Source organism: Camarhynchus parvulus, chromosome 2, assembly GCF_901933205.1.
Source record: "Camarhynchus parvulus chromosome 2, STF_HiC, whole genome shotgun sequence".
NCBI classification, from domain to species: Eukaryota; Metazoa; Chordata; class Aves; order Passeriformes; family Thraupidae; genus Camarhynchus; species Camarhynchus parvulus.
In genome coordinates, this window is record NC_044572.1 from 32,381,839 (window position 1) to 32,408,045 (window position 26,207).

Below are 26,207 nucleotides of genomic sequence, written 5' to 3' on the forward strand. Positions count from 1 at the left end.
ACTATCCCTGATCCAAGCCAGGCTGCTGCTGGCATTCTTGGCCACCTGGGCTCACTCCTGGCTCATGCTCAGCCAGCTTGTGGACGAGCATCCCCAGGTCCTTTTCTGCCAGGCAACTTCCTGGCCAGTCTGCCCCCAGCCTGTAGCACTGTGTGAGGCTGCTGTGACCCAAGTGCAGGACTTGACACTTTACCTTATTGAACCTCAGCCTGTCCAGATCCCCCTGCAGAACCTTCCTACCCTCCTGCAGATCAACACTCCCACCCATCTTGCCATCATCTGTGAGCTTGCTGAGGGTGCACTCAATCCCCTCATCCAGATCACTGATGAAGATATGGAAAGGACTGGCCCTGGAGAACCTCTTGAGACCGGCCAACAGCTGGATGTGGCACCATTCCCCTCCACCCTCTGGGGCCAGATATCAGACTTTATTATTCGGTGAAGAGTGCACCAGTCCAAACCATGGGACTGCCAGCTTTTCCAGGAGAATGCCCTGGGAGACAGTATCTATCAAAGGCCTTGCTGCAGTCCAGGTAGACAAGATCCTTTCCCTCTCCCACTAAGCGGGTCACTGGGTCATGGGATGAGATCAGGTCAGTCAGGCAGGACTTGCCTTTCCTAAACCCATGCTGGCAGGGCCTGATCCCTTGGTTGTCCTGTATGTGTGATGGCACTCAAGATAGCTGCTCCATAACCATCCTGGACACCAAGGTCAGGCCAATAGGCCTGTAAGCTCCCTGGATCCTCCTTGCAGTCCTTCTTGTGATTGGGTGTCACACTGGCTAACTCACTGTTTCTGCACACTGCTTTCCAGGTTTTGGAAGAACAAAACCAAAATTAAATATTCCAATAGTTCTTTATCTTGAGATATTGGGAGTTTGGTTTACAGAGAACAATTTTCTTAACATTTCCTAATTTGTCTGGATCATCAATAAATACTGGTAAATTCATCAGAGTTGAATGATTTGGCTTCAGTGTTTCAGCTACTCTGCTTTCAATTTACTAAGAATTTTCAACTGAAATTTATGGTAAGACATCATGGATTCAAAGGTATTGAGCAATAACCAGTTAGAACTTGTTTTGTCACCAATTTTTCTGGCATATTCTATCAAGCTTTAAAGATGTGTGCTGGTGTTTCTTTTAACTACTTGTTAATAGTTCCTGGCACCAACACAGAAACAGCTAATGCAATTACATTTCATATACTTACCCTCTTAAAATCATGACAAACTCTTTTGGTGGCCTTCCCTGACAATCAGGATGAAAATGTGCTGCAAGGGCTTTGTGGTTGTATTCCACTTGCCGTGGCAATACCAGCACTCAACCAGCCACTTGCCAGAAAACGAAACGAAGTCAACAGTTCTTCTCTTATACCACCACCTCACCACAACTCCAGCAAGTGACCAGGATGGCACAAGAGAAAACTGGACTACCCACCCTGCTTAGCCATCCCATAACCACATACTGATTCTCAGGGAAGACAAGGCTCCTGAAAAGACAGGTAGAAGCTGACTTTATCATCCACACCCCAGTATCAAGTATTGTTTAACCTAAGTGACACAAGATGCAGAATGAAAGACAAGAAACCACATTATCAGTGGACTTAACTTTTATTGAGGGGAAAAAAAAAGGTTTACACATAGCTGTAGGTTTTTCTATCCATACTTCCAAAAGTTCAAAAAGGACTGGAAACAAAACTTGCTCCATCATTATTTCAATACCAAAAAGTTGGCCATTTTTAATTTAATGAACAGCAAATTATATAACTAATTGCTATGTTCAATAAATATTTTTCTCTTGCACCAATTAAGGGGAAATATTCAATGAAGTACCACAAAGACCCCAGGAATTTAACAATTTCAATTTCAACTGTTATCCACTGTGTAGCAATCCAGAAACTTTTTCTATAAAACACACAGCCTTAATTTTGAGTGTACAAGGATCTATTCTCCCAGTCAGTCAAATACCAAACTCTGATCTAGCTCAAATAGTCTACTTTCAAAGCAACTACTTGACAAAAAAAAATGTAAAAATCCTCTGGTTCATGACTATCTAAGCAAATTCATCATTACAGAAAAGACTCAAAGTCATTACTTGTTTATCAAAGTAATAGGTAAACATTTTAACAGAAAGATTAACAAGTTACTTGGAAATGCAGGTTTATGTTAAAGTATCCGAGTGTGTATACTACATATGACATGCAAGCTTTAAAAATATCAATGCTCTCTTCTGATTAGTCAGGAGTCCAACTGTTTTAGAAATAAAATAGGAATGACTTCCAAAATGTATCAGCACTTCGGGGTTTTCTATTTTTTTGCTCAAGATGTTTTACTACACAAAAACTACAACAATTACAATATTTAAGAGTATTACAATAAGAAGGGGTGGAAAATAGGAATACTTCAACTGAAAATATGTATATTCTAAATGAACCAAAGACCTGTGAAAGAGCTGGAAGGAGGACAAGAAAGGGAAGATGGAAGGGGAAGCAGTAGGGAAGCTAAAGATCTGAACTTTGTATTTAAAAATCAAGTCCTCAACTGCAACTCTTCTGATCTTCAGTAGCGCCCTGGAAAAAACAAAAATGACACAATTACTAATTACACAATCATAAACTAACTGTACACATTATCTCAACTTAACTGTGCCCAGCTTTTTTTGCTTCAATTCATATAACAATGTTTATGTCAGGTAGATCCTGTTTATTCACTTGTATTTACTTACTTGGACTATAGGAACGGGATCTTGATCGCGATCGGTATCGACTATAATAAGGCGATGGTGATCGTCTCCTTTAAAGGAAATTAAAAAGAAACCAAACAACATCCATTATGAAAGGAGCCTTATTCACATCACTTCTACAGAACAGAACCACTTCCTTAGCGCTGAAAGACTTGGCCTGCATGAATGATTTCTGCTTTATTTGGCTGTGGCTTATGGTTATTTAACAAATGCTTTTATATTTCTCTATTTGATGTGTTTAAACTCTAAGATATTCCCAGACAAAGAATTTAATAAACTCTCACAAACACATAAAGTGCTTTTCCAGATGCCTACAATTCTTGTTGAACAACATTCTCTGAAACCAGATAACTTTCAAAACAGCAAGATGGTTATGAAATGTCAAGCATTAAAAATCCCATCTACAAATAATCCCTTTTTAAACAGCAGTGTGTATCAGCTGTCCCTGGTTCTATATACAGCATAGAAAAATGAGTTCCCTTTTTATCTGTCCACCTGATTCCTAGGATACATGCTCTACACTTCCTTAACATAGCAAAATTAACTCCTTGCCCAACAGAAAAAACCAAATTACATAAACAATGAAGATTCTGACTACTTCAGTCCCATAAAACCTAAGGGAATGAGGCTCTAACACACAACGGACATGTATGCAGAATATTGCTACAAAGTGAATATGTTTTGTCATCTAACTTTCCAACAAATCCACTGTTACAGAAATGAAATAAAGATAAGGTACCTGTATCTGTAGTCATATTCTTCATATCTGTCATATCCTCTGTCATACCCCCTATCATAGTATGAGTCCCGGCGACGACCCGCTCCACCGCCACCACCTCCTCCACTGCTATTAGGGGAAAAGAAAAAACAAAACCAAAACCCCCTTCATATATCTAGTCTTCATCTTGAGTTAAATTATTAGAAAGATAAATATAAATTATTTTAAATTTTTTTAAAGTGGTCTTGTAGTAAATCAAACATTTAAGACTGTATCACAAAAATATACAGAGAAAGTAGTTAAATAAAAACACGTTCAAAAGCTCCCAGAAAAACGAGGGATTTGATTCTAATTCCCATCAAAATCAAAGGCAAATGGGCACCTTAGTATTTCAGCAGGCTAAGGACACATTAATTGATCATGCTGGGTATTATTTTTTATTAACAGGTCCTTGAATATTCCTATAAATAAAGGTACAATAAACAACAGTAGGATTTAAGAGTGTACCACAGTACTGCATTCTTTATATTAGTAATTTCCTCAACCAGCATCCAGTTTAAATCCACTGAACTCACTGTGTTGGCCTGCCCATGTAGATGCCTGGGGTGGGTGTATGTGCTCTTTTGGTGATTGAATAATCCACTCGAATCCTCCTGCCATCCAGCTCCATTCCATTTGCATGCTCCATTGCCTGCAGGAGAGACAAGGAACAGGGATGTAACATCTGCATCCTACTGGTAACTATGGAAGGCTATGTACAAACACATTATTTTCCACCAGAAAAACAAGCACGGAACTTGTCTTGTTTAGACTGGTTACTAGTGCCCCACTGTGGCGACTGGCTCATCTCTTGTCCCCATGCCTGTGTGCCGGTGGTGTTACAGGACTGCACTGGGGGGCCGAACTAATGCGACTCTCAATCCCTTCTTAAGGGAGCACAGGCTAACCACTAACACAGCCACTCTCCCTAGACTTTATCTTCTACCCATCTGAAAGGCAAACTGAAAGTCAAACCAGCTTTTTTCTGAAAACTGCATCTTTCCTACCGCCGTCTCTGCCCCAGAGGGGACGGGCGGATTCAAAAGCTGTGCAAAACAGTGGCTTCCTGTAGGGTGCATATGGCCGGATTACTGCTCGTCGGCTGCCATTTCATGCTCTCCCAGCCTCCTGCCATCTCCCTTACAAGGACCTACTTCAGCAGAGCTTAGTAAAATGGCGGGTTCAGCCTACATGGATACCTAATTACAACCTTCCTCCCCACTCCCTCTCACAATAGCAGCTCGCTTAAGTGATACACACAAGGCTCTGCGCTCAGACGCCCGTGCCTTCAGAACTGCCCGCAGCCCCTGCACGCACTCGCTGGGTGTTCCAGCCCCAGCTCCTCCACTCTGAGAATCAATACAATGGCCTTTCACAAACTCAAACCATCAAAGTAAGTTATTCAAAGGAGCACAGTGAACTTTTAAGACTTATATTCATGCAAAAATAACCTAAAAACCCAAACCCCAACAAATCCACAACAATTAATTTTAACAGCTAATGATGGACTTGAAAGGATTTTTTAAAAATTTGCTTTTTGAATTTTAATAGCTTTTGTTATCTGCTACAGAATCCCTGAAATACCAATACACACCACTTTTCAACACTAAGCACAGCACTTAGTCCAATACACATTATTTTAATTTTTCATGTCTGGAGAACAGACAGTTACAATCTTGAGTTAAAGAACATAACCACTTGGCTATTTTTTATCCACGAAAAAACAACACAAAACCTCAAAACATGAAAGTGGCTCTAAGCAGAGGAATTTTCTTCTTCTTTTTAATAATGAAACATTTATTCAAGAATCTCAACTCTAACAAGAGCCTTACTGAACTTACATACAAATCGTAAATGAGATACAGAAACCTGATATCCACATGATTTAATTGTTGTGTCCAAAGTGGAGGTGACTGATGATCACTGATGTATTTATTGAGAGTGAGTTTGTATTTTAGTAATGCTGTGTGTGTCCATGCTATATCGCCACCTAGTGATTTGTGTTCCTGTACAAAACTAACTACATTTAGCCAACTGCAAAGCACAGCAAAGAGCACTTCAAGTCTTTTCAACATACACTCAGGTATATTTTGTGACTAAAACAGATTCCTCAGCTTTAGTCTTCCAGCCTTAACACCTTTTTTCCCCACAAGGATGATGTAAATGAAAATAAATCTGTGCATGCATCCTAGGAAAGTATGTGTGCACAAGCCTAACAATGAAGGCTGCAAATATCTGGCTGAAAAATTACCTTCGTGATGAAACACATCTTTCTGGAAATGCAGCAAGTTAAATTGTAAGAAATTTTTTGCAGCATGGCATTTTCAAGTCCAGTCAACAACTTGCAGAATAATAAGCTTAGCTGACAAGAAGCCACCTCAAATCTAGAACATCTGGCATGTTTGTCTTACTTAGTTAAGCCAACAAACACCTCTTCCAGAGGAAGAATTCTTTGACAGAGGGAGCAGTATAGAGAAGACCAACACATCAGCAAAAGAACTGAAGCATTAATTTTGAGAGCTGCCTGTTTGTTTTAGAAATACCAGGAAATGTGTTACATTTCAGTGGATAAAGATCATGATTACCAGACTGCACAGAACTCCCAACAGTAATTTCTAATGTCCTACCAAATATTAAAGCATTTTCCTTTTACAGCTGTCAGCATTAATTGCCAACTAAAAATTTTAAAAATAGAGAAAATCTTTAATAGATAGACAAAAACAATAAAGCCTCTTATAATTCTGACTGCATCCCCAAATGCAGGAAGGCCAAAACACACAATTAATAGTATGGATCACTCATATTCAGTAATTAGCAACTAGAAATTGCTTCTAAAGAGAAGATTCTCTGCACCACTCTTAACTGCAAACCTCAGGTCTTTGAAGTAAAGCACTTATGCTGACATTATTAGGTAAGGACTGCTGCAAGATGACAAAAAGCCCTCTCTGAAAACCTGTGTTCATGTAACTGATACAACAGTATTTATTTTGTATGAAGGCTGTAAAATATATAAGTAATCCTAATCACTGCCATTTCTGTGCTTTATTGGAAGTTAAGGTAGTTTACAAGAAAGTTTAGGATTTTACAAAATTTTCTTACTGCTGGTCATATTCAAATCAAATTTCAATTTCATTTTCTTGATGCTTTTGGGTGTGCATGACTGCTGTGTTAAGAATATTTCAGTGTCAAAGAGAAAAAATTGCATATTCTCACTAAAAATGCCAAATTCTCCAATACTGTTTAATAAATTCTCAAATACTGTTAAAGATGATGAAATGAAACTTTAAAAAGAAAAAATCAAATAATATTGGGTTTGAAGACATGCAATACCCTCTTAAGAGTCTTTAATGGTCAACAACCTATTTTTATTACAACCTAGATTATTTTCCAAATATATCTGAATGGCATTAAAAGACTTGCATGGCTTTTGCAAGAGGACAGTAAGCAAGAACACAGCATTCCTATAAACATATAATAATAATTCTAGTAGCAAATTCTATGGAAAACTTGATTTTTGTAGGCCAGAATATAGACCTATATGTTTGCAGTCAGAACACAGAACTAGGACTAGGAATTCAATCTTGGATCACATTTTCCAAGTTTTGGAGTTTTAAACCTTCAGCAGACTATCTATAATAGGAAAACTGATGATCTATAAGGGTTAGTTTGACAAAATGAGCAGTTCCTGAACTACAGTATCATCTCCAGTGGCTCAAAAAAGTCAGAAAGCAATAAATTTAACAAAGATTTCAATGTCATCCAATATTTAATGCAGTATGTAATGTTTTCTACATGTATGGCCACTAGGTAGATAGAGTAAAACAAGTTTGGAAACACAACTTTTAATTAAATGCACTAACTTACATGGGTGGCTGGTATTAGTTAATCAAGAATTCACTGAAAAAAAATTAAAGACTTCCAGTCCAGATAACTATTTCAATAACTTTCAATCACTACAAAGTTAGCAACATACAGACTGAATATGCTTAAATAATCAGACACAAGCAGTTTATATTGTGACTTATTTTGAAAATATGTTCTCACAACTTAAAAATAATTACACAAGGTACTGTGTTTTCTTTTCCTCTCTGTAGTTTCGGGGATTTCTTTGTTTTTTACTGGAAGTTCTTTACTGCATTTAATGACACTGAAAAAAATATCATCTCCACTCCATCACAGGTACAGCAAGGGATGAAAGACACAATGGATTAGATTCCTCCCCTCCAGTAACTGATAACTCATTCAGTTCCGGATTTACTGAGAACAACTGAAAAAAATTCTGAAGAAAAATCTGATGGAATTAACAAAGAAACTCATCTTCTTACACTTGCTGCAGTCTGCCAAGCTCAATTCAAGTGTCCATTTCACTTTCAAACAACATTCAATTTACATTCTCTAGTTTGAGATTTCAATTATAACTTTTAAACATATACAATTATGAGCTTCAGCATTGATGGATTCAATGTATTATCTCTAAAGCTTACTTTAGAGCTTTGGAGTCAAGAAACACAGGATTTTAGAGCACCAGAATGAAGAACTGGATATTCCTGCAAGTATTAGCAATTTCATGGTATTTCAGAGCCTCCAGAAGTCTGTAACTTGTAATTCCAAACATCTGAGACCTTCTAGTGCTCTTTTCTGGTCTATCAAGGGTTGTTTTTGATACCACAAAAAATACTTAAACCATTTCTTCAACAAGCCAGGGTGGTTTGCTTCAGTAATATTGGTTCTAAGCTAGTCTGCTTGCACCACACATTATATGTTTTTCAAGTTGAACTGATAAACTCCCTTATTATTCTGGTCTTTGGCAACTGAATGATGTTACTGGTTTGTGTTGATTGTTAATGAACAGCACTTCAGAAAATGGTTCTGGAAAGATGCTCAAAACTTTTTGAATAATATCTAACTAGCATTAGAAAATTCCATATTGCCAACAGCTGCTGTAGCTGATGCTTCTTAGATGAGTTCCTCCTACAGACAGTACATTCATAGTAGTCTTAGTTTAAACAACTAACACTTCACACTCTGAGCTACTGAAAAGCTGGTTTAGCAGCATATGACATCCCTGGTAACTGTAGTAAGAACCACGTCCCTAGAACAGCCAGCACTTTTCACTCATGATTTTCTCAACTTACTGTTAAGTAAGACCCTGACACAATCAATTCCGCCTCCATCAACCTAATTTTTTTCTCATCCTAGTACACAGAAGTTTGTAATCCTCTTAAACACAGGAGCAAAGTCCTTATGTGATGGGCAGATGAATATCCTCTATAATTTAGTGAAAACATTGCAAAACAACATTACAACACTGGCTGCATGCCAGCCTTGCCAATCCTGAAGACTACGTAAGAGAGTGTGAGAAACAAGTCTTGAACAGATGTTTACAGATGTTGCCCTTTGCATGTTGCACATGCAAAGGATTTGCACATTCTGACTTGGAAAAGGGTGGCCAAGACAAGACACTGCACCACCCAAGGCAAAAAAGCAATACCAAGTATTTTTAAAAAACCAACAACTTCTTGAAATAAAGCAACTTTACAATAAATGAAACCCTCTATACCCATTCTAAAAACAGACACATAATGACAGAAGCTTTTCAAACAGGCTTTGAACAAGCTGACAGACAAGAACATTGGCACAGCAAGTCCTCAGGTTCCCATACAATCATCAGACATTCATCAGTTGTTTCCTAGACATCCACCAGTCCTTGACATTTACTGTCTGCTATCACACTTTGAACTAAGGACAGTGTCCATGAGCATCTTCAACATGGATCAGCACCTAAGAATACAGCTGAGTGTTATTTTGCAAACACTATACCACTGCAATAAAAGACATCTGATGCAAAAGGAACCTTCTGTCTGATCATGAAGTTTCATCTTAACCTTGGCAGAGTTTCAAACAGAATAGAACATATTCTACAAGACATCTCCTGGACTGGACACATGCTTTGAAAACTTCTTTCTCAGTCCTGTTGTAGTGGAATGTCTGAAGCTACTGTGATGCTTTGGCAGCTTCTCTGCATAGTAGTTATCAAAAGCTAAGCTTCTGTTCCTCTTTATAATCAAGATGCTCATGAACAGCTAACAACAAGGCTGCTATGGTGTCATAATCTGAAATTCTGAAATTTTAAAACAGTTTAAGTAAAAAAAAACCTTTAAAACTGCCCCTTCTGTATTTTTAGGACACTGAGAAGTATCACCTTTAAGAAATGCTATTTTACATTGTCTTTGGAGCTCCAATACATCGATCTAGTTGACAACCTAAAATGTCTTTACCACCATATGGTCACTGCACAACTTGGTTTCAGAATCACAACTCACAGGAACAGTTTAACTACTCCAATAACTGATCCAGTTTGTAAAAGTGGTAACAGGGATGACAAAGATCCTGAGGGATTTTTAGCTGCACAACTGACAGTGATTAATCTTTAAATTACGGAAGTTTAAACATAACTACTCACAATTAATTTGATGTAATATTTTAGTATTACCTGTATTTCAGAGCATGTCTGCTGAGAAGCTTCCCTATGCTAGCCTTCCTGAAGGGCAATAGTACAGACTATGAAAAACTCAACTTCTTCTCTAGAGTTCTACTCTCATTTAATCCATCTGTCTTTAAAAGGGCTGGAATTTAGTTCAATATATCATCTCTTTATTTAGATGTTTAGATGTTGAAGATTTGGGATTCTGGTTACTGTTTTTGGTTGGTTGGCGTTTTTAAAATTATTATTAAGAGGAGTTAGTTATTCAGAACAGAAGTAATTCAAGTGTCATTGCTTTTAGTCTAAAAAGCTGAGTATGCATATCTTCCAAACACAGAATGCTACATTTCCTTCAGTGTTCTCCTACAGGGCCTGTCACAAAATTTCACACCTACAGCTATCTAGCTATATGTCTGTGTATACCTACATTTACATATCTCCCCTTTTTCTACACCAGCTGCCACTTATTGTCATCTTCAAATCTGTCCTCAAGGCTCACGAAATAAGTCAAATAAACAAGTTTTGCTTCTGTCCTTCTTGCCAAAGTATTTCAGATATTTAAATTCCAAGTGTTGGAAGAGTTTTCACCCTTTCCCCCTCTTCAGGCACCAACCCGTTGGAGAAAAGAAAAATGGGTTTAACTACATTCCAAATTATTTCGGTTCCTGCTTAAGGCCCTAATCTTTACTTCCGTATTTCTGAATGGAAGTAACATCTTTTTGTTTTCCTTTGCATTCCAGTTTCATAGCATCTGCCAAAACAGCTTTAGACTAAACAAATTACTTCATGCTATTTACACGGACCATTTTAAGAAATGCATGGTATCACGCATGACCATTGCCTGCAGCAACCAGGGAAAAAACCTACCTCTAAAGACATATGAAGCTGTAAAACAGACAAGACTGGTACACAAATGTGCCAAGGAATACTGTGTAAATATTTCTGATGTGAAATGTTTTGCAAAACAGCCACTTTTTCAAAATCCCAACAAATTCAGTGTGCAAAGAAATACAAGGCTAGAAGTTAGAACAGAGCAGGCCATTAAAGACAGCTGGATATCCAGCTATACACCCCATTAACGTCTCTACCAACCTCTCCAACTGAGACTGCATGAGAATATAGAAGGGACACTAAAGGAAGTTTTGTGTCCTTTTACTTACCTCTATAACTTGCAACAAGCACACATATATACATCTACAAGACTACTCTTCCCATAAACTGATTCTGGATCATACCAGAAGGCAAACACAAGAACTTAGTTCAATCGAGTAATCAAAATACAAGTTTTTTTATTTAAATATCATCAAGTAGCAGCAGCATTCTTATTTTTCAGCTCCTGATAGGTTCCAGAGCTGTCATCCTCCCTGCCTTCAATACTAAATGATCTATAAAGAGAGGAGTCGTATTTGGGATCTCCTTATAAATAAAACTTAGCAAATGCACACAGAATCAAACAGCACATCTGCCCAAACCTATTAATCCATAAACAAGATGAAGTCTGTCCTAAAGAAAGAGATGCACACAATGCAGGTTTAAAGTAGTTTTTAGAGGGTACCTTTACTTTTAATAGCAACTTTATCTATGAATTTCAGTAAATGTGGTAAAGTTCACGGTATCATTACAGGGGTAAAAAAACTATTGCTTAATGTAAATTGTGGTGAATCATAACACAGGCTGCTGTTCATATTCTTTGATTCTTTCCTTACAGATCAATTATACTAACAACTCAGTCTAGCTATTAACAGCTATCTGTTAAACAACCAGGAAAGCAATTGACCAAGGCACAAATCAAGACAAGTCCCATTGTTTTTCAAATGTACAAAGACATGCCTAAAAGGAGAAAACACACAGGGAATCACCAGAATTTTCATTCAGAAAACAACTTAAGACTTTAACTTCCAAAATGTTTCAAAAATACTTTAGACATAGAAGCCTTAAAGATTTATTTGCATTTTGAAGTAACATACTAAAATCAAAGTCCAGCGCTCATTGGTGATTTAATACAGACAGCTTATGCTCAAAATCTGCCCATGCACCTGAACACTGAACTCAAATGCTTCATTTGTTTGGAAGTGCCACCCACATTGCCTGAACAGAGCATTTAAAATTAATCTCAGTGTGAGAATCTGCTAGTGAATACACACTCAAAAACTTGTCTTTTTACAGTTAATAAAGATAACTGTGCTTTGAAAGAAGTTTTCAAAGAGCACACCTGAAAAATGAAGATAATGAAGATAACTGTGCATAAAGAGTGTACCTGAAAAAAGTAGCAAAGCATGCATTTACCTCTTTAGAGTCATCAATTCTCTCAAAATAAACGAAAGCAAACCCTCTTGATCGTCCAGTCCGCTGATCATAAACCACATTGACACCAGTCAGAGGTCCGTAACGGGAGAAGACTTCACGTAAATCTCTCTCAGTAGTGTACAAACTGAGACCAAACACTCCAAGACAGGTATTAGGATCTGGATTAGCCTGGTAACACAAATGTTCAACTCCAATTAGTTTTCATTTCTAAAAGATTATTAAAATTTGAATATTCTTATATCAAAAATTATCAATTATAAAAAATTTAATCTGAAGAAAACTAAACAGGTAATACACAGTTTAACACATTAAGAGTTATCATTCTAATTGTAAGATTGTTTCAAAAAGCAACTACTTTCAGTGGTTTTAATTTTAGAAAAAAGACCAAGACAAGTTTCTCATGTTGGTAAGAAACAGTTGATAAAATTTATCATTCTGATTTACAGAAAAGCTACAGAACAAGACAAATCCATGTTATTAGTATTCCATATTGAAATTACCAACAAGGGGCAGGCACCACACACAAATCTGTGCTGCAGACCGGTCAGCCAGCCTGAACTCCTGCCTTCAGCCCTTTTGCATGGTCATCACAGGCACTCTGAGTGCACACTGCCTCCAGCTGCCCACACTATATGGGAGCACTTGAGCTCCTAAGCACAGACAACTGAACTATAATAATCTAGCTTCTACTGAAACTTCCTCCACCTCAGCATTTCCTATCCAATATACTCAAAGTCAATATTTACACTTGTAAGTTAATCTTTCCACTTGTAAACTGGATGAAAGGCACCTGATTCTTTCATCTAGACAGCAACAAGTGTTGAAGGTCAGTTCTGTGAAACTGTAATCCAAAAGCATGCATATTTCTTTAGCACAAAACTCTTCACTCTCTATCATGATGTGGGATACTTAATAGATTTCACTTCAACTAGATAAAGTCAAATATGTAATAGTACAAGGTACAAGTTCTCTTTTAGGTTCAAAATTTCTTCACATGTCAGAGAATTTGTATCCAATGCTAAATCCTCTGTAAGATTATTTTGATCAAAATCAACATGCTTTTTAGTTAGGTGTCTGGCACCTGTAATACTAGATGCAGCAATTTAAAACACCAGCAACAAGCACAGAAATTTAATATTTCTGCCAAAATAACAACTGGAAGCTGACACAGCTGAAATTTGTAGTTTGGTTTCAGTAAGTCATCTATGCATAATATATATGTCTCAGAGCCTGCTTTTCAGCCTGATTCAAAGACTGAAAATGTTTAGATCTCCTGTCAGATTTTTTCTAGATTTGTTCAGGAACCTATTGTGAAAATAAGATGCCTGCACTATTCATATATCTGAAGTTCCTTTCTTTCCATTTTTCAAAGTTCAAACTTGTGTTTTAAGACATGAATATTCTGCAATTCCTCACTATAGCTAAAGAGCACAAGACCTGGCAGTTTGTAACTCCGAAGTTTTAATTATACACATCAAGATATGTATTTTTTATTCCATATTTTAATGGCACTGGCAACTATACAAATTTTATTAATGAAATCCTGTAAGTATAATGAAATCTGTCATTTAAATAATTGTTCAGGTAAATTCCTCCCCACATCCATACCTGTTTTGCATGTTTTTAACACCCCTCTTATACTTAAACCCCATGAATTTTTCTGAGGCAAGAGAATACTGAGATCAGTCTGCAGACCCTAAGTGCCAAGCGACAACTACATCACCCCTGGAAGGCCTAAACTGACTGTGGATGTCTAAAGGGGAAACTTCTGTATTAGTTTTCTGTACTGCCTCCCATTAACCCAGTATGCAAGCTCTCTCTACAAGAAAAGTGGCAAAATTGCTTTCCAACTTTCAACCCCAACCATTCTGCTATTACAAAGAAGGACACTGGGAGAAATCTCAGAATGACAAGATTAGTCTTTTAGATTTTGGTTGGTGTAGCTATACTTCCTCCTGCTCATACACAGACACTTCTCATCTATATTTTGAAAGACTGACTGTGCCTCCTTTTCACAAGTGTAAATTTTTCTAGTCTACTATAAAGATTTATTTATTACCTAATAACACAAGGCTTTACTTCAAGGTAAATCAAATTAAACAATCAGAAGCCTAAAATCACAAGCAACCTTCAACATATGCTCTATAAGCAAATAAACACTTGGGAATTTCCTTCTATGGATCCTTAAGTCAATCTTATCAATACTTTCAGGTTGCCAGCATACACAGACGTGGTCTCATTTTTGTGAAGGTTATATACTTTTTTTAACAACAACAACAACAAAAAAAAGAATCAGAACAGCTCAACTTCTAGAGCTGACTGAAGCCCAATGTCACCATACCTGCACATAATGACTTGCAATAGAATGTTTTTCAATTAAATTGTACAACTTCCCTGCCAGTTAGTTGCAGGCCCAAGAAGTAAGCGCTCAGCTGTAAGGACAGAGATTGCTCCACACATAACCCCCACTCCCATCCAATCCCTGCACCCTCCAGTGACAAATCAGCAGGTCAAACTCAGCCTGCAGCTACCCTGGACTACACTGATACAAGGAGCAATTGTTTTGTCGATACTCAGCCTTTTTGAACATGACATACTCTGCTGCCAGTGTGCCTTCTCCTGTTGGACATTGGCGAATGACTGCGGCTCCTGCGCCGACGGTATTCGGGTGTGTATGATCTGCTTCGAGAGCGCCTCCTATGGGAATGAGAATGGGATCTGGAACGAGTGTAACGTCTGTGCGAATGTCTTCTGGACCTGGATCTTCGACAGAGAGAAAGCCTTCAGTCAGGGCAAATGCATATGGGCATCATTTATTGAACTGTAAACAGTACATTTTCTAGAGAAAAATCTGTTTTTAGATGGTGTCTACAATATTAAACCCATTAAGCTTTTTGTACCTTGCACACCTAAAGATTGCATGTATCTCTAACAACCTGCTCGGTAGTACCATTTTTAACTCTTCAAGAGTCCTTCTGGCATACACTGAGAATTATATTCACAACAGCTTTCAGGAATTTCAGAGTTTAAACTTACATCAGCTTGCCTGCTTATCTAACAACTGCACAGTGGCACAGAAACTAGATATGCCACACTGTAAAGTACTGTTTTGACTAAAAAACTGAAATATCTGGCAGGACTACAGTGCTGCAATATCTACAAGCAAAGTTTGTCTAGGCATGAAAATTACTCCAGATGAAAAAAAAGCAAACCCCAAGCATCTGCTCTAATCCTCAAACATTTCTTTGCAAATGCATTGCTGATAATAAGCTGTTTAAAACAGGTAGGTAATCACCGGGCTAAACACTGCAAGAAGAGAAACTGTAACATTAGTTGAACTATGACAATTCAGAGCACAGCAACGCTTTCAGTTGCTCTGGTTTAAAGGGTATCAATAGAGAAGATGTATTACTGATCTCTCCCAAGAACTGGGAAGGAGAGACTACGTAAGACTATTCCTTTTTCCCCTCTAGTGCTACAAATGCTGTTTTCTGGTTTCTCTCGTGGTTGCTAAAGAAAGATTCAGTAGCTCTCCCCATTTTCATCAATATGTTGCTAAAAGGGAATAGAGAAGATAGGTAGTATAAACCAGGTAATATTTATGGCATATTTAGAGAAAAAAGCCTAAGACGTTTCTCTTCTGATCCATGCAAGCTCCATCAGACCTGAAAGCTATAAAGCTTTACCTCCACACATCCATACTTGGGGTAGAGAAGACATGTGCAGATTGAAAAAGGAATTTAAATCTTAAAACTCTCATAAATTAAGACAACACCCAATTTAAGACGTAGTTTTTGATTATATTTTTAAAGCCTCCGATGAAAGAATGCCAAGAACATCCACAAACACTGCTTTCCAGTATTTCCAACACTTAGCTTACTCTTTTTATGTAACCCTGATGCCTTTGCACCAGGTGTCACTTAACTTTTTTTTGCCCCCTAAAGGAGAGGTCTACACAAGAATTCCCCCATAAACAATTTCAGGAGAAGGAAGAAGCTTCACAAAATTGAAATGCAATCCATTCTCTATCTTCTGGAAGAGAGAAACCTATGTATTTCAGCTGAGATTGCTACATTACTACTTTTAATTATAGTAGTATAAGTCGTACGCATGAAATCATTTCCCAACTTAAATACATAGTAAATATAGCAAAAAAGTCGTACGCATGAAATCATTTCCCAACTTTGTCCACCTGTATGAGCACAAACAGGCAAATTAACATATCCCTGCTAATACATCCTAAAATGTTTGTAATTTTTACAACAGGGGAAAAGAAACTTTACCAATCTACCAAAACAACAGCAGTAACACTGAGCTGACATGAATAACTTTCTGAACATACCTTGATTTTGATCTTGACCTAGAGTGCGACTCAGAATGTTTGGAAGCCCTCGATGGACTGCGAGATCCTGACCTGCTCTCTGATTTTACACGAGCAGGACTCCCAGCTGGAGATTTTGACTGGGAGCGAGACTCCTAACAAAAAAGACAGTATTAAAAATGGTATTGGTTGTGTAAATGCCTAACTCCTAACATTTAAAGTACAGTAATTCTATTATATTGATTGCTCCTGAAAAACAAATGGTTAGGCAATACCCTCCAAAACAAATTTCGTTTTGCTAACCCACTGTTAATATTGTATGCTTGCCTCAAATAGGTCCCTGCTTGAACCAGATCACCAATTCTCTATTAACTAAGTAATCATGCAAATTCATCTACAACTTGATCATACAGACACTGGAACATAAACCATACATTTACTTAACCTAGGACCCATTCATTCTTCCAGATTCTTTTAATTCTACTTCACTCTTGCTTTCTACTTTTCTTCATTCTTCATTGAGTTTTTCATTTTTCATACTTCGTGTATTCTTCCCCAATTCAAACAATTCATTATAGCCTTAAAAAAATATTCAAGTGCTTCTATCTGACCAATCTTCTGTTCAATTTTTTCCCCCATTCAATTTTAATTTTCTGATCTTTAATACTTTTCATTAGCCTTCTTTTATCTTGATTTATCTTCCACATTCTTGGAAAAAACTCTTCAATTTCTTCACGAACATTAACCTTAATGGAAAAAGAACATTTAGTATATTTAAGCACGTGGGGATTATAAAACTCTGCTGGAGTTCAGATGTTATCTACCAAATTGAAAAGCCAGCAGGTAAAGTGCAAGAAACTATTTTATAAAACAACTTTTTAAAAAAATTATCTTTAAAACTGTATAAGTGTCTATGTTCTAACAATAAGCTTACTGAGTTCTCAGTGTTTTACTGTATTTGCAAAGCTACCCTCCTCCCCTCGGAGATTTTTTTTTGTAAGATACATAGATACACTAAAAACTAATTAGCACAAATATATTGAAGTGTTGATATCAGTGATTCCCCCCCCCTACAATAATAACTATGTGCTTCTCAGTATTGAATATCCCAAATTTTACTACTACAGATTACTAAGACATTCAATGCAACAGAATGGCCAAAGATTTCCAGTCAAAACCTATCTATGCACATACTTACTCGCAAAATACATGCACATAGGTATAAGCAACATAAATTATTATTCTTCCTACTTTTTCTTCCTCATTGTTATCCTGTTTTCCTTATATAATCCATATAAACTAAGATGTAGAACCGTATAGTTAAAGCAATCCAATAGAAGTAAAAACAGGAGGGTTTTTTTCTTGCATGGTAAGGCACACAAGAGAAAAACTAGGAAAACAAGCAAACAAAGAGCAGGTTAGGATTTCCTCACATTTTATAGTGTACAGCATTTCTAGGGAGCTTAGCTGTAAAAACCCCCACAGAACAGTATGCTATATACATTTGTAATTTTACAAAATACTTAATGAAAAAATGCATACCAAGTTCCCCTCCCACAGGCGTTACATTTCATGTTTATCTGCATGATTTCTCCTCCTGACTGTCCTCACAATTTTTTTCTCTTTCTTACTCTACCTATATCCAGATTTGTAGTTTCTTTTGCAGTTAAAATTTTTCACTACCTTGGGCTGGAGTTCTTTTTCAAAGATGCTGTCTTTGTATTTCAAGACAGTAAATTCACCAGAAATAGAACCTGAGAAGCTCCTTACTAACAACTATTGCAGCCACACCACCATTCCCCTTTACCTCAATAAAAAGGACAAAGGACTCACAGAGAATGTCACCTGCTAGGATGATAGGCCTACCAAACTTTAATAATGAAGGCCAAATTCAAAGCTTGGCTGTGAACGGCGGACCATGTAACTTATGAAGATGGCTATGTACTGAGTTAACTACAGGACTTCACTGCAATAAACTATGTACATGCCTTTAAATATTACCAAATACGGTGGTTTAACATTTGAAATTCACTGTTTGCAATAAAGAAAAATTTCTCTTATAACCGCTAACATTATTTTTTTATCACCTCGCCTCTTTGTACTCTTCCATGTCTGACAGCCTCTTAAATTCTTCTCTTTATAACTCATCACTTGCAACAACTGCCAATTTCTCTGGGAACTATTTCTATTTCTCTCCCTAGTAAAAATGATCAGTAATAAAGAAAAACATTCAAAGTTACATCAGATTTAGAAAATACCCTTCAATAAAAAAGTCAAAGAATTCACCCTCCTCAGACACTCCTTCATAAGGATACTGCATTGTCCATACTTTTACATCTGAAAGATCAATTCTTGAACGAGAACTCTGGAAACTCAAATAAAGGCAACCCCCATCCCATCCCCAGATCCTGCACGATCTAGAAGTGTTGGGAGGTGCCAAAAGTGCCATGGACACAATTGCTCCCATACAATGTAGAAGTCAGCTTAGTGTTTTTAGCTATTCAACTGAAGCATCTTACAATACCACCCACAGAGTCTTTAATAATATCAGCTATGACACCAAATCTACATAAAGTTGACAAAAGCAAATATTACCTAATTTCATATAGGTTAAGTCCTTTTGGAAGTATCTGTTTAAGACCTTTATGGGTTATATTCCCAAATATACAACTTGAAAACTGCAGTGACAGAGGGGACCATGTAAATTCTCAGAGATTTTGAACTTCCTCAACCAAGTAACTGTGAATGTAAACTGCAGCTGAAGAGAGATTACCTGATAGCAGTTGCACACTGTCACTGGAAAGCAATTACATCTCATCTTCTAATGCAACACAGTTCACCTAGTTACAACTCCTACAATGATTCTAAAGGAGACTAAGAGAATCACGATATTCTGCAAAAGTTTAAGGACTTGAGGATGATGCCGAGATAGTGCCCAGTAATATTTATATCAGCAAAACTACAGGCAGGGATTAAGGGATTCAGAGCTTCAAGGAATCACAAAGAGAGATTTTAAAGATTTTTTTCTTCTCTACTTACCACTATAATAAACAATTAGCAAGCTGTATATTAGTCTACACCACAGATCAACCCAACTGTTCTTCATTAACTACTTATATCCATTCTGCAATACCTATGACAAAAGTACTCAACACTCTTAGTATGTCATCTTTAACATAAGAAAGCAGACAACTCTATTACCCCAATGCACTAAAATACCTCAATTTGTACCAGTCTTAAAGCAACCTATGCATTCTCATCTTAGCTCTGTTATTACCACAGAAACTAAATACTGTGTAGGAGAGAAAAGCCAAAAATTGCACTCTGGATCATCAGCACCACTTTCTTATCTTTCTGGTCTAAAGATCCTTAGTCATTTAAGGGCCACAGATGAGACTCGGCTCCTCATCCCACCTCAGTGTAAATTCAGCTCCTCATCCCACCAGCTTCCTACAGACAGTACCTATCTTAATGCCTTGGGCTTCATTATGCAGCTGTCCAGTCACTACTTTCACCCTTGCAAACCTGTAGGCAGATAAGTCACTACCCCCATGTCAAACTATCTAGATTTGCTGCCACTAGAGTCTGCAGGAAAAGAAACAGAACTTCATATTCTTCAGATAAGACTTTCCTTTCAAAATAAATCCTGCATCTGCCAATAACACTTTTCCCAGGAAATACCTCTCCCCAAAACACCAAAAAACCCACCCACACAAAAAACCCAAACACCCTACCCCCTGCCAAAAGTAATTACAAAAAACCAAACTCAGTTGTAACAGTGTGCTTCTTCAGAGTAAGATGTAGTGGTTTCCTCAAATACACAGCAGGAAATGGGACTAATGATTCACCAAGAATTGGAACTTGGAGCCAAAATTGTAGACAAACACAAAAATAAAAAAAATTTGCAGATTCAGTTACTGATTCCCTGGATAAAATGCACAGGTAGAAGCATTTAAAGAGAGTACTGAGGAGTATTTTTAATCCTTGTTACCTTCCTTCATTCCCAGGAAGTAACAAACCAAAGTGATTAGAAAGGATCTCTCCTCCACCCCCACTACTCCAGTATCATATAAACCCAGTCACTGAACAACTATCAACAACTTCAGATGATCCATCTGAGCCAGGCATCAGTCAGCCCACGTATTTCATCCATAATGATAAAACTGTTTAACTGATCAAAAAGTTCTATCTACCACTTAAATTCCTTGCATTTTTCAAAAGAAATCCTACTTTCAATGTAACTACTGTTTTAAAAGCATTTAAACACTTTTATGCAGAGGAGAATTGCAGAAGTCTTGAAGAAGTATTCTTTCCATTTTCCACCCAGCAAAAGAAGGATGATAAAGAACATGGGGGGAACCACAACAAACAAAACAAACAAGTGACCAACCAACCAACACCTTTATCAAACCAACTAAACAAAATAATCCCATGTTCTTTCACACTACTCTTCTGTCCTGAACTTGTCATGCCTTACCCAAACTCTCACCTTACAATTTCAAAGTATGACTGAAAGGCTATCAAAATTTAGAGTGAGAAGCTAACTAAAAATAACGACATAAATTTAAACTAAGCTTTCTATAGCAAAGCATGGGAAATGAAAAAAAACCCCAAAATATTAAATCACACAGAAATTTCAGGTGAAATTCATTTGACCTGGGGTGGAAAAAAAAGGACAGGACAAGTGGTCGAGCAATACCATTTCCAAAAATCTTGTTAAAAACTCCTACCCAAACTAAAAAAATAAATGAAGTCAAACTCTATTAAAAGGGGACAGAAAAACATAGGCAGTCAAAAAAGAAACATGAATTTAGCAGCAGCCCACATTCACTGGATAAAACTGCTAAGCTAGTGACATCTCACTTATGAGGACAAGATTATATTTTGGCAGGAATCTACCAACTTTCCTTGAAACTCAGAAGTTAAATCCTTTTTGCTTCATACTGTGATCTGTCACTACACTAAAAATAAAATTGATCCCTTAATTAGCTAATCTTCTATGAATATGACAATAGTACACATAATAAGCTTCTGTACAAAAAGCATCTTTTAAGTTGTTACCTAGAAGACATGGATAATTTAAAAGTTACTAACATAAGCAAACTTTATGTATTTCTCAATGATCCCACTTATGAAAAGAAAGAACAGGCTTCAGCAATAAACTTTCTGAAATTACAAGCTCATCTTCTCACTGAGGCTTGAAAATCACCTCTTCAGGGAGGGTTCTGGAGTCATTCCTCTACCACACACAGAAGACAGTAAAAAGAATGTGTTCAAAAGGAGCAGTCTTCCCAGCTGACAAGGTCCAGAACAATGCAAAATTTATTAAGCTTGATTAAAACAATAAAAATTAAAAACCAGACTTCCAGAAGAAAAACTCTCCCACACTGTCATTAGACACTGCAGGGTGATCCCAGCACTCCCCAAGAGAATGCAGAACCCCTGAGCATTAGCAGTCCATTGTGCTTGTGTTTGAAAAGGTGTGGGAAGCAACATTCCTTCCTTTCCATAGAGGTGGCAGACTGCCACTGCACGAGAGGTGGAATACAATAGCTAAGCAAGCCCTTGTTTGTTTTTTTTTTTTTGCCAGAGAAATAATCTCAAAGTTGATCAGTTAGGTAATTCTATAGGTATCTAAGTATTTTGCATCCAAACTTCATGAAGCAAACATAAGGCACTTTCACAGCTAAACTAACTTAAAAGCCACTTGAGTACCTATGAAATTTGCATACTCCCTTCAACAGGATAGGCCACGTGCAAAATCCTGCATTTCTTAAAGCGTTTTATTAGACTAGATTATTTATTCCACTGAAAGATCCTGCATACAGTAGGACCATTAGAATGAAGACAATCAATACAGAGTTGTAAAATGGAATTTTACCTTTGTTCTGGTAAACGACTTTGCCTATTTAGACAAACAACACATTAATACTGGTAGAAAACTACTAAACTGTTAAGATTGCAGAAATTAAATGTTACCAGAAGTTTTTCTGTCAACAGGAAAAACTGATCAAAGTTTCAAGAAGAGCTACTGAAGTGCAGGTTTGTTCAGACTCCCTTTTGTTCATTGCTCTGGGAAACATCCTAAGTTGCACCACAGAATGAACACGAAATAAACAATAGCCTATAAAAAATAACAAAAATATGAATGGAAGTAAGAGTTGCCTACCATCTGACAGAAATAAAACATAAAAAAAGCCTCATTTGTCTAATCTGCTTAAAAAAAGCATTCAATGGTGATAAAATACTTTGATGTTTCCAAAGCCAAGTCACTGGATAAGAAACACAATAATGTCCATAAACTTAGCTCCAGCACATCCACTGTATTTTTAATTCCTCTGTCAATTTCTTCCTACTAAATCACCTTGCTTGAGAAGGGGGCTTTCTTCTGTTCAACCAGCCACATTCTTAATAAAGAAATTGCCTGAAACAAAGTTGAACTTGCTTGAAACAAGTTGAAACAAAATGACACAAAACTAGAGCAGATTAATCTGTTGATAAGTCTGAGCATGTTTGATTAAAATGTGCTTTAAAAAGTCAATAAAGGAGTGAGTTCAAGAAGGAAAAGCTCTACAATAATTTCACACACAATACTTTAGAAGTGGAAGTTTTAAAGAGTGCAAACTAAGCAATTTCACTGAAAGTTATTTCCATAATTATTAGTAGCCTATTCAGATAAGTTAATATGATTTTAAAATCATAAATTAGAGGCAAAGCACATACAGTATCTTACTGTCGATAGAATTAGCATTTAAAACAATTCTGCTGATACTCAACTTTCACTGACTGAAGTGCTTTTGGGACAACATGCATTTACACAGATGAAATATAAAAGACCTTAAACTAAACTTAAAACACCCTTACTCTTTCTGCATTCAGTTTTTAAAAGCGCATCACACTAATTAGCACTTAAACTGACAGGGGGTGGAAGAATTGAAAGGGTACTCAGAATTCTTATTCGTGCCAAATTCCATGAAAACAGGTTCTTTACAAACTTTCTTCCAGTTTCTGTAGTTCTTTTTCTCAATGAAAACTTCTGCTTTACTCTCGGTGCCCAGTGCCTGGATGTAGCAAACTGAAGCATCAGGACATTCAGCGTCTGACAGAGTCCTATCCAATTGGGAATAGTAGACTGAACACTACAGCCTCAAAGTTATATGTGCTTAATTTTATGCCTGTGAGCACTTTCAATGGAAATGAAAAATAAAACATTACTCTGACATAGAATTCCTTATTTCAAGAATGTTAGTACCATCACAACAAAGCAGTATTACTGAAGAAAAAAAATAAAAAGGCTTACAAATGTTCTTCAGTAGACCCACAAAACCACCAACTAGAAATCAATCAAGCACCTGCCATTATGCTCAGTTATGCCTTACTGACTGAGAATTTTCAGTGTAGGGAGCAAAAACAAACAAAGTTTTCCAAATGAAGACTCAACATAGTCAGCAGTTCTTTCCAACAGGTAAATTTTCCATCACAAAAAAAAGGAACAACTGATAAGCAGAAGTCACAGAAACTGCTACTGTAGGACTTTTCAGACTTCATGTTCTCTCAAAACATTTTACTTCTAGGTTTGGGAGGAGGTGGTGTGCAGAAATGCTGAAAGTACAGGGCTGTAACAGCTTTGTAACAAAAACAGCAGACCCATCAAAGAGCTCAATACCGATGTTCTGACAACTAACCTAACATAATTTCCTTCCTAAACATAACCCACACTGGGAATACAGACAAGAAATCAAGAAATAATCCTTAGACATATAAATCTTGACTGTAAAATGGGAGATTACTGTCATCTTAAAAAAGAGAAAAAACCAACCAAGCATGCTCCCAGTTCAAGTTTCTGAAACTCAGTTGTTTCCCCTTCTAAGATCTGTTTATTTACCCCAATACTGCTTAGCTACACCTTTTGTCCAAGCAATCAACACAAGGGCAGGTTATGTTTACCTCATGCGAGGAAGCAGCAGCAGTTATTGCATAGCTAGGTAAAGAACTTACAGCCTACGGATTTTTCTTTAATCACCACAAAAATGGCAAAAATAATTTGTGGAAGGTAATGCCGTTCTTCCAAGATTTTATTACTTGTTTCCCCAGACAGTAGCTATATATGTAACTGCAAGGCTGTCACTGGATCATCAGAGAGAGTCACCAAGAGGATGCTCAGCTGTTCTTCTAAAGAATCTCTTAAAAGAATAAACAAAAAGAAAACCTCTGCAAAATTAAAAAAAAAAAGTAAATTGTGATGGAGGAGCACACATTTTGTTCCTGTTTCGAGCAGTTTCTAATTCCTGCTTGCCTTGATCATCACTAAAAAAAAAAAAAAAAAAAACCACAAAAACACTGAAAATGGAAGGGACCTGTCACACGTGTACATGAAAAGCCGCAGCCGTCAGAGGGAAGACACAGGCCTAACGAGGTTACAAAGCCACAGCAGCTCGTTCGAAGCCCTCAGCTTCACGATCGATGACTTTCAATGGTTTAATAACGACGGCCGGACCTCCCCAGTGGCGGGAGGGGGCCCGGCCCGAGGCAGCTCCCGAGCCAGGAGATACCGCTCACCTCGCACAAAAGGACGCGCGCGGGGTCCCTCCTCTTTCGGGCGGGAGGAGGCCTCGGCGGCCCGGCCGGGGGAGCGGGAACGGGCACGATAGCGACCCCGGGCCCGGCGGCAACCAGGCGGCGGGAAGGGAACAGAGCAGCGGGGAGGAACCCCGGGGCTCCAGCAGCGCTGTCTCCACAGGATTAGCCTGCGCTGGCTGGGCATGGGCCGGGCCGCAGCACCGGGACCCGGCGTCCGCACCCGCCGGGGCGATGGGAGGAGGGAGCGTGTGAGGAGAGACGCGGGCAGCGGAGAGGGACGCGGGTCGTCACCCACGGCCCAGGCAAGCCTCGGGCGCCCGAAGGAGCCATTTTAGACCCAAGCTGCGCTGCCCCCACCCCCGCTAGGCCCGAGGACGCCGAGTGCCGCCACCCACCGCCCCCGGGCCCAATCCCCCCCGCGACAGGGCCCGCGCAGGGGAGGCCACTCACCCTCCCCTCGAAGTTGTTCTCCTCCACGTCGCTCATGTCGGCAGAGTCCTGGCCAAGGGGCTGGGGCGAAAGGGGGACGCTAGTCCCGATTAGCAACAACACCCACGGCCGCTGTTACCGCCACCGTTACCGCTATTGCCGCTATCACCTGCACTACCACCACTGCCACCTCCCGCCCTCGCCTCCCGCACCGCCGCAAAATGGCGCCGCCGCGGCCGCTCCGTCTGCGCCCGGCACCGCGCTCGGGGCGGGGCCACGCCCGCCCCTCACAAAGGAGGCGACTAGCTCTGCGGGGGAGACCCGCCGCGCATGCGCACTCCGCCTGCGCGGGACCGAGCGCGCTGCCCCGCGGGCCCACCAGGCGTGCGGGTGTCGCTGCCGAAACGTGGAATTTGTAAACAAATGTTCTTAAGAAAGGATGTTCTTTGATGTCTGATATTTGTGAGCTTTCAAGCCTGATGAGTAAGAAGGGAGATTTAATCCCTGAAACAGGCAGCTGTCAAGCAAGCGCTGAGTGATATCCCGGCGTTACAAAGACAAATTAGCTGTCGGTAGGAGTGCCTTGT

At 38.5% G+C, this 26,207-nt stretch overlaps 1 protein-coding gene across 5 annotated transcripts; it reads right to left on the reverse strand.

Moving 5' to 3' along the window:
- Positions 1-1,487: 1,487 nt before the first annotated feature.
- Positions 1,488-25,907, reverse strand: TRA2A (transformer 2 alpha homolog). 5 transcript variants are annotated; one of them, XM_030968090.1, is made up of 9 exons: positions 25,642-25,852; positions 17,046-17,357; positions 16,633-16,766; positions 14,888-15,053; positions 12,270-12,458; positions 4,036-4,151; positions 3,482-3,589; positions 2,725-2,792; positions 1,488-2,569 (listed from the first exon to the last, which is right to left on the reverse strand). In XM_030968090.1, exons 4-9 carry the CDS (start codon positions 14,918-14,920, stop codon positions 2,559-2,561), a joined length of 525 nt encoding a protein of 174 aa, XP_030823950.1. In that variant the 5' UTR covers positions 14,921-15,053; positions 16,633-16,766; positions 17,046-17,357; positions 25,642-25,852; the 3' UTR covers positions 1,488-2,558. The 5 variants fall into 5 exon arrangements, with proteins under 5 accessions (XP_030823950.1, XP_030823939.1, XP_030823930.1 ...); XM_030968079.1 differs by lacking the exon at positions 17,046-17,357 and having other exon boundaries at positions 14,888-14,987; positions 25,642-25,907; XM_030968070.1 differs by lacking the exon at positions 17,046-17,357 and having other exon boundaries at positions 14,888-15,047; positions 25,642-25,907.
- Between the last annotated feature and the right edge of the window lie 300 nt (positions 25,908-26,207).